General features: G+C 56.2%; 1 protein-coding gene across 1 annotated transcript; it reads left to right on the top strand.

Moving 5' to 3' along the window:
* The first annotated feature begins 1,083 nt into the window (after window positions 1–1,083).
* On the top strand, window positions 1,084–5,894 carry LOC132813701 (non-structural maintenance of chromosomes element 3 homolog). Its single transcript, XM_060823233.1, has 4 exons — window positions 1,084–1,215; window positions 3,515–3,631; window positions 4,643–4,744; window positions 5,823–5,894. Exons 2-4 carry the CDS (start codon window positions 3,563–3,565, stop codon window positions 5,892–5,894), a joined length of 243 nt encoding a protein of 80 aa, XP_060679216.1. The 5' UTR covers window positions 1,084–1,215; window positions 3,515–3,562.
* The last annotated feature ends 5,408 nt before the right edge of the window (window positions 5,895–11,302 follow it).

The following is an 11,302-nucleotide window of genomic DNA, read 5'->3' as shown; positions in this document are numbered from 1 at the left end:
GGACAATTTAGCACGGCCAATCCACCCTAACCCGCACATCCCTGGGCACTACGGGTGCAATTTAGCACGGCCAATCCACCCTAACCCGCACATCCCTGGGCACTACGGGTGCAATTTAGCACGGCCAATCCACCCTAACCCGCACATCCCTGGGCACTACGGGTGCAATTTAGCACGGCCAATCCACCCTAACCCGCACATCCCTGGGCACTACGGGTGCAATTTAGCACGGCCAATCCACCCTAACCCGCACATCCCTGGGCACTACGGGTGCAATTTAGCACGGCCAATCCACCCTAACCCGCACATCCCTGGGCACTACGGGTGCAATTTAGCACGGCCAATCCACCCTAACCCGCACATCCCTGGGCACTACGGGGACAATTTAGCACGGCCAATCCACCCTAACCCGCACATCCCTGGGCACTACGGGGACAATTTAGCACGGCCAATCCACCCTAACCCGCACATCCCTGGGCATAAATGGGACAATTTAGCACGGCCAATCCACCCTAACCCGCACATCCCTGGGCACTACGGGGACAATTTAGCACGGCCAATCCACCCTAACCTGCACATCCCTGGGCACTACGGGGACAATTTAGCACGGCCAATCCACCCTAACCCGCACATCCCTGGGCACTACGGGTGCAATTTAGCACGGCCAATCCCACCCTAACCTGCACATCCCTGGGCACTACAGGGACAATTTAGCACGGCCAATCCACCCTAACCTGCACATCCCTGGGCACTACGGTACAATTTAGCACGGCCAATCCACCCTAACCTGCACATCCCTGGGCACTACGGTACAATTTAGCACGGCCACTCCACCCTAACCCGCACAGGTTTGGACTGTGGGAGGAATTCGGATAATCGAGGTTCGCCACGTCCGTGTCCCTCTCATTAATCCGTGTGGGCGTGGATAGACTTGAAGTAAGCCCCGCCCACAAACGTCATCGCGTAGATAGTAACATGCGTGGACTGGTCAACGTCACCCGTTGGGGGGAGTGGGCGTGGCTGAGGCGCGCGTCGACGTCGGCGAGCCTATCCCCGATGACGTCACCGCGTGGTGGGGGTGGGCGCTGGCCACGTGATCTCCCCACCGTGACAAAGGCAGGGGGCAGGTGCAGGTCCGCGCGAGCGCCTCGCGGGGCGGTTTGCCGCCAGAAGCTTCCAGAGTCAGTCAGCAGGCAACGGCGCTGGGGGTCAGAGGTCAGCGCTGGCGGGAGGGATGGCCAGTCAGCTTCATAGCCAGGGGTCCACACTGGGGGGGGGGTCAGAGGTCAATACTGAGGGGGATGGGGAGTCAAGTCAATACTGAAGGGGTCAGAGGTCAATACTAAGGGGGATGGGGAGTCAAGTCAATACTGAGGGGGTCAGAGGTCAATACTGAGGGGGTCAGAGGTCAATACTGAGGGGGTTAGAGGTCAATACTGAGGGGGATGGGGAGTCAAGTCAATACTGAGGGGGTCAGAGGTCAATACTGAGGGGGATGGGGAGTCAAGTCAATACTGAGGGGGTCAGAGGTCAATACTGAGGGGGATGGGGAGTCAAGTCAATACTGAGGGGGTCAGAGGTCAATACTGAGCAGGATGGGGAGTCAAGTCAGTACTGAAGGGGTCAGAGGTCAATACTGAGGGGGATGGGGAGTCAAGTCAATACTGAAGGGGTCAGAGGTCAATACTGAAGGGGTTAGAGGTCAATGCTGAGGGGGATGGGGAGTCAAGTCAATACTGAGGGGGTCAGAGGTCAATACTGAGCAGGATGGGGAGTCAAGTCAGTACTGAAGGGGTCAGAGGTCAATACTGAGGGGGATGGGGAGTCAAGTCAATACTGAGGGGGTCAGAAGTCAATACTGAGGGGGATTGGGAGTCAGAAGTCAACACTGAGGGGGTCAGAGGTCAATACTGAGGGGGATGGGGTCAAGTCAGGACTGAGGGGGTCAGAGGTCAACACTGAGCAGGATGGTGAATCAGAAGTCAATACTGAGGGGGATGGGTATCAAGTCAGTTCTGAGGGGGTCAGAGGTCAATACTGAGGGGGATGGGGAGTCAAATCAGTACTGAGGGGGTCAGAGGTCAATACTGAGGGGAATGGGGAGTCAAAAGTCAATACTGAGGGGTCAGAGGTCAATACTGAAGGGGATGGGTATCAAGTCAGTTCTGAGGAGGTCAGAGGTCAATACTGAGGCAAGGGGAGTCAGAAGTCAATACTGAGGGGGATGGGAAGTCATGTCAATGCTGAGGGGTAAGAGGTCAATCCTGGGGGGATGAGGTCAAGTCAATACTGAGGGGGTCAGAGGTCAATACTGAGGGGCTCAGGTCAATGCTGAAGGGGTCAGAGGTCAATACTGAGTGGCAAGGGGTGTCAGAAGTTAATACTGAGGGGGATGGGTATCCAGTCAGTTCTGAGGGGGTCAGAGGTCTATACTGAGGTGGATGGGATCAGTACTGAGGGGGTTGGGGAGTCAAGTCAATACTGAGGGGTCAGAGGTCCATAATGAGGGGGATGGGGAGTCAAATCAATACTGAGGGGGTCAGAGGTCAATGCTGAGGGGGAAGGAGAGTCAGAAGTCAATACTGAGGCGGTGGGAGGACAGAGGTCGATGCTGAAGGGGTCAGAGGTCATTATTGAGGGGGAGAGGATTCATAAGTCAATACTGAGGGGGAAGGGGTTCAGGTCAATACTGAGGGGGTCAGAGGTCAGTATTGAGGGGGATGGGGAGTCAGAAGTCAATTCCTGATGAAGGGCTTTTGCCCGAAACATCGATTTTCCCGCTTCTCGGATGCTGCCTGACCTGCTGTGCTTTTCCAGCACCGTTCTAATCTTGAGTCAGACGTCAATACTGTGGGGGTCAGAGGTCAATACTGAGGGGGTGTGGGGTTCAGAGGTCAATACTGAGGGGAAGGGGAGTCAGGAGTCAATGGTGATGGGGGTCTTTTGAGGTCAATACTGAGGGTGTTCGAGAGGGGGATTCAGAAGTCACTGCTGGGGGGAGGGGGTCAATACTGAGGGAGGAGGTCAGAGGTCAATGCTGAGGGGTTGGGGAGTCAGGTCAACACTGAGGATGGGTGTCAGAGGTTAATGCTGAGGGGGAGGGGTGGCTAACGCTGAGGGGGAGGGGGTGTCAGAGGTCAACACTGAGGTGGGAGGTCAGAACTGAGGATCAGGGTGGGGCTGAGGGAGGGGGAGTGGACTGAGGGATGAGGGAAGGTCAGGACTGAGGGATAGAGGGGTCATGAGGATAAATACCCAAGGCACTCCCTTTTATCAAGGGTGCGTCAGAGGCTGAGGGGTGACCTTAGAGGTTTATCCCCCTGGGGTGGGGGAGTCCAGAACTAGAGGGTTATAAAATCATAAGGGAGGCAGGGATAGGGTAAATAGACAAGGTCTTTTCCCCCCCTGGGGTGGGGGGATTTCCCACTCCATCCTCTGCCTTCCCTCCTACAACCGCCGAGTTGTGCTTCCCTCAGAGTGGTCTGATGGTCAGTGTACACTTTCTCCCCCTCAGGTTCCGCAGCCTCCACTCACCGTCCCTACTCCCCACCTCCACCCCGAGATGCCGCGGGGCAGGCAGTCCGGAGTGGCCACGAGCAGTCAGCGGGGGTCACAGGTCGGCCCCTCCCAGGTGAGTGACGAGCCCCCCCACCTCCCACCTATCCCTGCTGGATAGTGAAGGCAGCGTTTGGTACACTTTCCTGTATGGGACGCAGCATTGAGTCCAGGAGGTGGGAGGTCATGTTGCGGCTGTATTGGTGAGGGCGCTTTGGGAAAACTGCATTCGACTCTGGTCTCCCCGAGACAGGAAGGACGTTGGGAAAGGGTTGGGAAAAGGATATTGGAGGGTTTGAGCTACAGGGAGAGGCTGGATACACTGTGGTCTCTTTTCCCTGGAGTGTCAGTGAACCTTATCAAGGTTTATAAAATCATGAGGGGGCAGGGATAGGGGAAATAGACAAGGTCTTTTCCCCTGGGGTGGGGGAGCCCAGAACTAGAGGGGCGTAGGTTTAAGGTGAGAGGGGGGCAAAGGGACCTGAGGGGTAACTTTTTCCCCCAGAGGGTGGTGCGTGTGTGGACCAAGCTGCCAGAGGAAGTGGTGGGGGCTGGTACAATGATAACATTTAAAAGGATGGGGGGGGGACATGGGCCAAGTGCTGGCAAACGGGGACTGGGTGAGGTTTTTTACATTAAATTAGATTAGATTAGACTTTTTTTTTACATTAGATTAGACTTACAGTGTGGAAACAGGCCCTTCGGCCCAACAAGTCCACACCGACCCGCCAAAGCGCAACCCACCCATACCCCTACATTTACCCTTACCTAACACTACGGGCAATTTAGCTTGGCCAATTCACCTGACCCGCACATCTTTGTGACTGTGGGAGGAAACCGGAGCACCCGGAGGAAACCCACGCAGACACGGGGAGAACGTGCAAACTCCACACAGTCAGTCGCCTGAGTCGGGAATTGAACCCGGGTCTACAGGCGCTGTGAGGCAGCAGTGCTAAGCACTGTGCCACCGTGCCGCCCACTAATATCTGGGTTAGCACGGACGGGCTGGGCTGAAAGGTCTGCACATTTCGATGACTCTATGATTTCTCTCTCCATCTGACCCGATCTCTCCTCCTCTCTCTGACAGGATGATGACTCTGATGGGGAGGACAGGCCCTCACAGAGCACCTCGGCCTCACAGTCCCAACGTTCCCTGGACAAGCTGGTCCCTGCTGTCATCGACAGGAAGGTGAGGGGGAGGGGAAGGGCGTGTGGGATCTCCCTGTGCCTCAGCCTCCTGCACTCGCAATCCCCCCCCCCAACACACACAGCCCGTCTTGTTCCTTAAATCGTCTCAATGACATCCCAGTGACTCCTCCCCCTCTCACCGCCTCCCACTCCCTGCACTCCTCCCTCCACTTCCTCCCCCTCCCCCTCTCACCACCTCCCACACCCCCTTCCCCCTCTCACCGCCTCCCACTCCCCCTCCCCCTCTCACCGCCTCCCACTCCCCCCAATCATCCCACTGCCCTTCTCCCACACCCTCCTCCCTCTCCCTCCACTCCCCCCTCCCCCTCTCACCGCCTCCGCCTCCCTCCCCTCTCCTACCCACCCTTCCCACACCTGCTGCCTCCCTCTCTCTCTCCAGTCTCCCCTCCCCCCTCCCTGTATTCTGTGTTCGGTTCTGTTACCTGGATGGTACTATGGTTAGCCTGCGAAGCAGTACCTTTTACAGTATCTAGGTACACATGACAAAGTCAAAACAAACTGATTCAAATTAAACATCTCTCTCACACACATCTGTCAATATAACCCCTCGATTCCCCCTTCCTGATTAAACCTCTCGGCCTGGAATATAACCCCTCGATTCCCCTTCCTGATTAAACCTCTCGGCCTGGAATATAACCCCTCGATTCCCCCTTCCTGATTAAACCCCTCGGCCTGGAATATAACCCCTCGATTCCCCCTTCCTGATTAAACCCCTCAGCCTGGAATATAACCCCTCGATCCCCCTTCCTGATTAAACCCCACAGCCTGGAATATAACCCCTCGATTCCCCCTTCCTGATTAAACCCCTCAGCCTGGAATATAACCCCTCGATTCCCCCTTCCTGATTAAACCCTCAGCCTGGAATATAACCCATCGATTCCCCTTCCTGATTAAACCCTCAGCCTGGAATATAACCCTTCATAGACCAGGGTAGGGTCCCCGGGAGACAGCGGATTCTGTAGGTGGGGTTCGGTGTCTCCCTCCGAGTGCCTTGGGCGGGCAGGGGGATTGGTCGGGGGGTGGTCACTGATGAAATGTTTCTTGTTCACGTCCCCCAGGTCAGCGAGGTGGTTCAGTACCTCCTCATCATGGAGCAGCGAAAGGTGCCAGTCAAACGCAAAGGTGAGTGAGCAACATGTCTCTGGGTCAGGCAAAGCTCCCAGGGACAGGGGGTTAGATACAGAGGAAAGCTCCCTCTACACTGTCCCCCCACTCCCAGGGACAGGGGGTTAGATACAGAGTAAAGCTCCCTCTACACTGTCCCCCACTCCCAGGGACAGGGGGTTAGATACAGAGTAAAGCTCCCTCTACAGTGTCCCCTACTCCCAGGGACAGGGGGTTATATACAGAGTAAAACTCCCTCTACACTGTCCTCCCACTCCCAGGGACAGGGGGTTAGATACAGAGTAAAGCTCCCTCTACACTGTCCCCCCACTCCCAGGGACAGGGGGTTAGATACAAAGTAAAGCCCCCTCTACACTGTCCCCTCACTCCCAGGGACAGGGGGTTAGATACAGAGTAAAGCTCCCTCTACACTGTCCCCCCACTCCCAGGGACAGGGGGTAGATACAGAGTAAAGCCCCCTCTACACTGTCCCCCCACTCCCAGGGACAGGGGGGTTAGATACAGAGTAAAGCTCCCTCTACACTGTCCCCTCACTCCCAGGGACAGGGGGGGTTAGATACAGAGTAAAGCTCCCTCTACACTGTCCCCCCACTCCCAGGGACAGGGGGTTAGATACAGAGAAATGCATTCTCTACTCATGTAAACTAAACAATGACTCCGTTCTCGTTGGACAAACATCTCTCTCTCTTTCTCTGTCGCTTTTCTCTGTGTCTGTGTCTGTCTGTCTCTCTCTCTCTCTCTCTCTCTTGCTGTGTGTGTGTCTCTCTCTCACTCTCGCTGTGTCTCTCTCTCTCTGTCTTTCTCTCTCGCTGTGTCTGCCTCTATTTCTCTTTCTGTTTGTGTGTCTCTCTCTCGCTGTGTTTCTCACCTGTCTGGCTGTCTCTTTCTCTCTAGCTATGTCTGTATCTCGCTGTGTCACTTTCTCTCTCTCTCTTGCTGTGTGTCTGTCTCTCTCTCTCTGTATCACGTGCTCTCCCTGTGTCTCTCTCTATCTCACATCCTCTCCCTGTGTCTCTCTATCTCACACTCTCTCCCTGTGTCTCTCTCTGTCTCACACTCTCTCCCTGTGTTTCTCTCTGTCTCACACTCTCTCTCTCTCACGCTCTCTCCGTGTCTCTCTCTGTCTCAATCTCTCTCCATGTGTCTCTCTCTGTCTCACACTCTCCCCCTGTCTCATGCTCTCTCCCTGTGTCTCTCTCTGTCTCACACTCTCCCCCTGTCTCATGCTCTCTCCCTGTGTCTCTCTCTGTCTCTCACTCTCTCCATGTGTCTCTCTCTGTCTCACGCTCTCTCCCTGTGCCTCTCTCTGTCTCATGCTCTCTCCCTGTGCCTCTCTCTGTCTCACGCTCTCTCTCTGTCTCATGCTCTCTCCCTGTGCCTCTCTCTGTCTCACGCTCTCTCTCTGTCTCATGCTCTCTCCCTGTGCCACTCTCTGTCTCATGCTCTCTCCCTGTGTCTCTCTGTCTCACACACTCTCCCTGTGCCCCTCTCTGTCTCACACTCTCTCTCTGTCTCACGCTCTCTCTCTCTCTCTGTGTCTCTCTCTGTCTCACACTCTCTCCATGTACCTCTCTCTGTCTCACGCTCTCCCCCTGTCTCATGCTCACTCCCTGTGTCTCTCTCGGTCTCACGCTCTCTCCTGTGTCTCTCTCGGTCTCACGCTCTCTCCCTGTGCCTCTCTCGGTCTCACGCTCTCTCCCTGTGCCTCTCTCGGTCTCACGCTCTCTCTCTGTCTCACGCTCTCTCTGTCTCACACTCTCTCCCTGTGTCTCTCTCTCTGTCTCACACTCTCCCTGTGTCTCTCTCTCTGTCTCACTCTCTCTCCTTGTGTCTCTCTCGGTCTCACGCTCTCTTCCTGTGCCTCTCTCTGTCTCACGCTCTCTCGGTCTCACACTCTCTCCCTGTGCCTCTCTCTGTCTTACGCGCTCTCTCCCTGTGCCTCTCTCTGTCTCACTCTCTCTCCCAGTGTCTCTCTCTGTCTCACTCTCTCTCCCAGTGCCTCTCTCTGTCTCACGCTCTCTCCCTGTGCCTCTCTCTGTCTCACGCTCTCTCCCTGTGCCTCTCTCTGTCTCACGCTCTCTCCCTGTGCCTCTCTCTGTCTCACGCTCTCTCTCTGTCTCATGCTCTCTCCCTGTGCCACTCTCTGTCTCATGCTCTCTCCCTGTGTCTCTCTGTCTCACACACTCTCCCTGTGCCCCTCTCTGTCTCACACTCTCTCTCTGTCTCTCGCTCTCTCTCTCTCTCTGTGTCTCTCTCTGTCTCACACTCTCTCCATGTACCTCTCTCTGTCTCACGCTCTCCCCCTGTCTCATGCTCACTCCCTGTGTCTCTCTCGGTCTCACGCTCTCTTCCTGTGCCTCTCTCTGTCTCACGCTCTCTCGGTCTCACACTCTCTCCCTGTGCCTCTCTCTGTCTTACGCGCTCTCTCCCTGTGCCTCTCTCTGTCTCACTCTCTCTCCCAGTGTCTCTCTCTGTCTCACTCTCTCTCCCAGTGCCTCTCTCTGTCTCACGCTCTCTCCCTGTGCCTCTCTCTGTCTCACGCTCTCTCCCTGTGCCTCTCTCTGTCTCACGCTCTCTCCCTGTGCCTCTCTCTGTCTCACGCTCTCTCCCTGTGCCTCTCTCTGTCTTACGCGCTCTCTCCCTGTGCCTCTCCCTGTGCCTCTCTCTGTCTCACGCGCTCTCTCCCTGTGCCTCTCTCTGTCTCACGCGCTCTCTCCCTGTGCCTCTCTCTGTCTCACGCGCTCTCTCCCTGTGCCTCTCTCTGTCTCACGCGCTCTCTCCCTGTGCCTCTCTCTGTCTCACGCTCTCTCCCTGTGCCTCTCTCTGTCTCACGCTCTCTCCCTGTGTCTCTCTCTCTGTCTCACGCTCTCTCCCTGTGCCTCTCTCTGTCTCACGCTCTCTCTGTCTCACTCTCTCTCCCAGTGTCTCTCTCTGTCTCACGCTCTCTCCCTGTGCCTCTCTCTGTCTCACGCTCTCTCTCTGTCTCACGCTCTCTCGGTCTCACGCTCTCGAACTGTGCCTCTCTCTGTCTCACGCTCACTCGGTCTCACGCTCTCTCCCTGTGCCTCTCTCTGTCTTACGCGCTCTCTCCCTGTGCCTCTCTCTGTCTCACGCTCTCTCCCTGTGTCTCTCTCTGTCTCACGCTCTCTCCTGTGTCTCTCTCTGTCTCACGCTCTCTCCCTGTCTCTCTCAATGTCTCACTCTCTCTCCCTGTGTCTCTCTCTGTCTCACGCTCTCTCTGTCTCACGCTCTCTCTGTCTCACGCTCTCTCTGTCTCACTCTCTCTCCCAGTGTCTCTCTCTGTCTCACTCCCTCTCCCAGTGTCTCTCTCTGTCTCACGCTCTCTCCCTGTGCCTCTCTCTGTCTCACGCTCTCTCTCTGTCTCACGCTCTCTCGGTCTCACGCTCTCTCCCTGTGTCTCTCTCGGTCTCACGCTCTCTCCCGTGTCTCTCTCGGTCTCACGCTCTCTCCCTGTCTCTCTCTCTGTCTCACGCTCTCTCCCTGTCTCTCTCTCTCTGTCTCACTCTCTCTCCCTGTCTCTCTCTCTCTGTCTCACTCTCTCTCCCTGTCTCTCTCTCTGTCTCACTCTCTCTCCCTGTGTCTCTCTCTGTCTCACGCTCTCTCTGTCTCACTCTCTCTCCCTGTGCCTCTCTCTGTCTCACGCTCTCTCCCTGTGCCTCTCTCTGTCTCACTCTCTCTCGGTCTCACGCTCTCTCCCTGTGCCTCTCTCTGTCTTACGCGCTCTCTCCCTGTGCCTCTCTCTGTCTCACGCTCTCTCCCTGTGTCTCTCTCTGTCTCACGCTCTCTCCCTGTGTCTCTCTCTGTCTCACGCTCTCTCCCTGTGTCTCTCTCTGTCTCACGCTCTCTCCCTGTGTCTCTCTCTCGGTCTCACGCTCTCTCCCTGTGCCTCTCTCTGTCTCACACTCTCTCCCTGTGTCTCTCTCTGTCTCACGCTCTCTCTGTCTCACTCTCTCTCCCTGTGCCTCTCTCTGTCTCACGCTCTCTCCCTGTGCCTCTCTCTGTCTCACTCTCTCTCGGTCTCACGCTCTCTCCCTGTGTCTCTCTCTGTCTCACGCTCTCTCCCTGTGTCTCTCTCTGTCTCACGCTCTCTCCCTGTGTCTCTCTCTGTCTCACGCTCTCTCCCTGTGTCTCTCTCTGTCTCACACTCTCTCCCTGTGTCTCTCTCTCGGTCTCACGCTCTCTCCCTGTGCCTCTCTCTGTCTCACACTCTCTCCCTGTGTCTCTCTCTCGGTCTCACTCTCTCTCCCTGTGTCTCTCTCTCGGTCTCACGCTCTCTCCCTGTGCCTCTCTCTCGGTCTCACGCTCTCTCCCTGTGCCTCTCTCTGTCTCACACTCTCTCCCTGTGTCTCTCTCTCGGTCTCACGCTCTCTCCCTGTGCCTCTCTCTCGGTCTCACGCTCTCTCCCTGTGCCTCTCTCTCTGTCTCACGCTCTCTCCCTGTGCCTCTCTCTGTCTCACGCTCTCTCTGTCTCACGCTCTCTCTGTCTCACGCTCTCTCTGTCTCACTCTCTCTCCCAGTGTCTCTCTCTGTCTCACTCTCTCTCCCTGTGCCTCTCTCTGTCTCACGCTCTCTCCCTGTGTCTCTCTCGGTCTCACGCTCTCTCCCTGTGTCTCTCTCGGTCTCACGCTCTCTCCCTGTGTCTCTCTCTGTCTCACGCTCTCTCCCTGTGTCTCTCTCTGTCTCACGCTCTCTCCCTGTCTCTCTCTCTGTCTCACGCTCTCTCCCTGTCTCTCTCTCTCTGTCTCACTCTCTCTCCCTGTCTCTCTCTCTCTGTCTCACTCTCTCTCCCTGTCTCTCTCTCTCTGTCTCACTCTCTCTCCCTGTCTCTCTCTCTCTGTCTCACTCTCTCTCCCTGTCTCTCTCTCTCTGTCTCACTCTCTCTCCCTGTCTCTCTCTCTCTGTCTCACTCTCTCTCCCTGTGTCTCTCTCTGTCTCACTCTCTCTCCCTGTGTCTCTCTCTGTCTCACGCTCTCTCTGTCTCACTCTCTCTCCCTGTGCCTCTCTCTGTCTCACGCTCTCTCCCTGTGCCTCTCTCTGTCTCACGCTCTCTCTCTGTCTCGCTCTCTCTCGGTCTCACGCTCTCTCCCTGTGCCTCTCTCTGTCTCACGCTCTCTCTGTCTCACTCTCTCTCCCTGTGCCTCTCTCTGTCTCACGCTCTCTGCCTGTGTCTCTCTCTCGGTCTCACTCTCTCTCCCTGTGTCTCTCTCTCGGTCTCACGCTCTCTCCCTGTGCCTCTCTCTGTCTCACACTCTCTCCCTGTGTCTCTCTCTCGATCTCACGCTCTCTCCCTGTGCCTCTCTCTCTGTCTCACGCTCTCTCCCTGTGTCTCTCTCTCGGTCTCACGCTCTCTCCCTGTGTCTCTCTCTCGGTCTCACGCTCTCTCCCTGTCCCT

Source organism: Hemiscyllium ocellatum, unplaced genomic scaffold, assembly GCF_020745735.1.
Source record: "Hemiscyllium ocellatum isolate sHemOce1 unplaced genomic scaffold, sHemOce1.pat.X.cur. scaffold_441_pat_ctg1, whole genome shotgun sequence".
In the NCBI taxonomy this organism is placed as follows: Eukaryota; Metazoa; Chordata; class Chondrichthyes; order Orectolobiformes; family Hemiscylliidae; genus Hemiscyllium; species Hemiscyllium ocellatum.
This window is presented reverse-complemented; position numbering and strand designations above follow the sequence as displayed.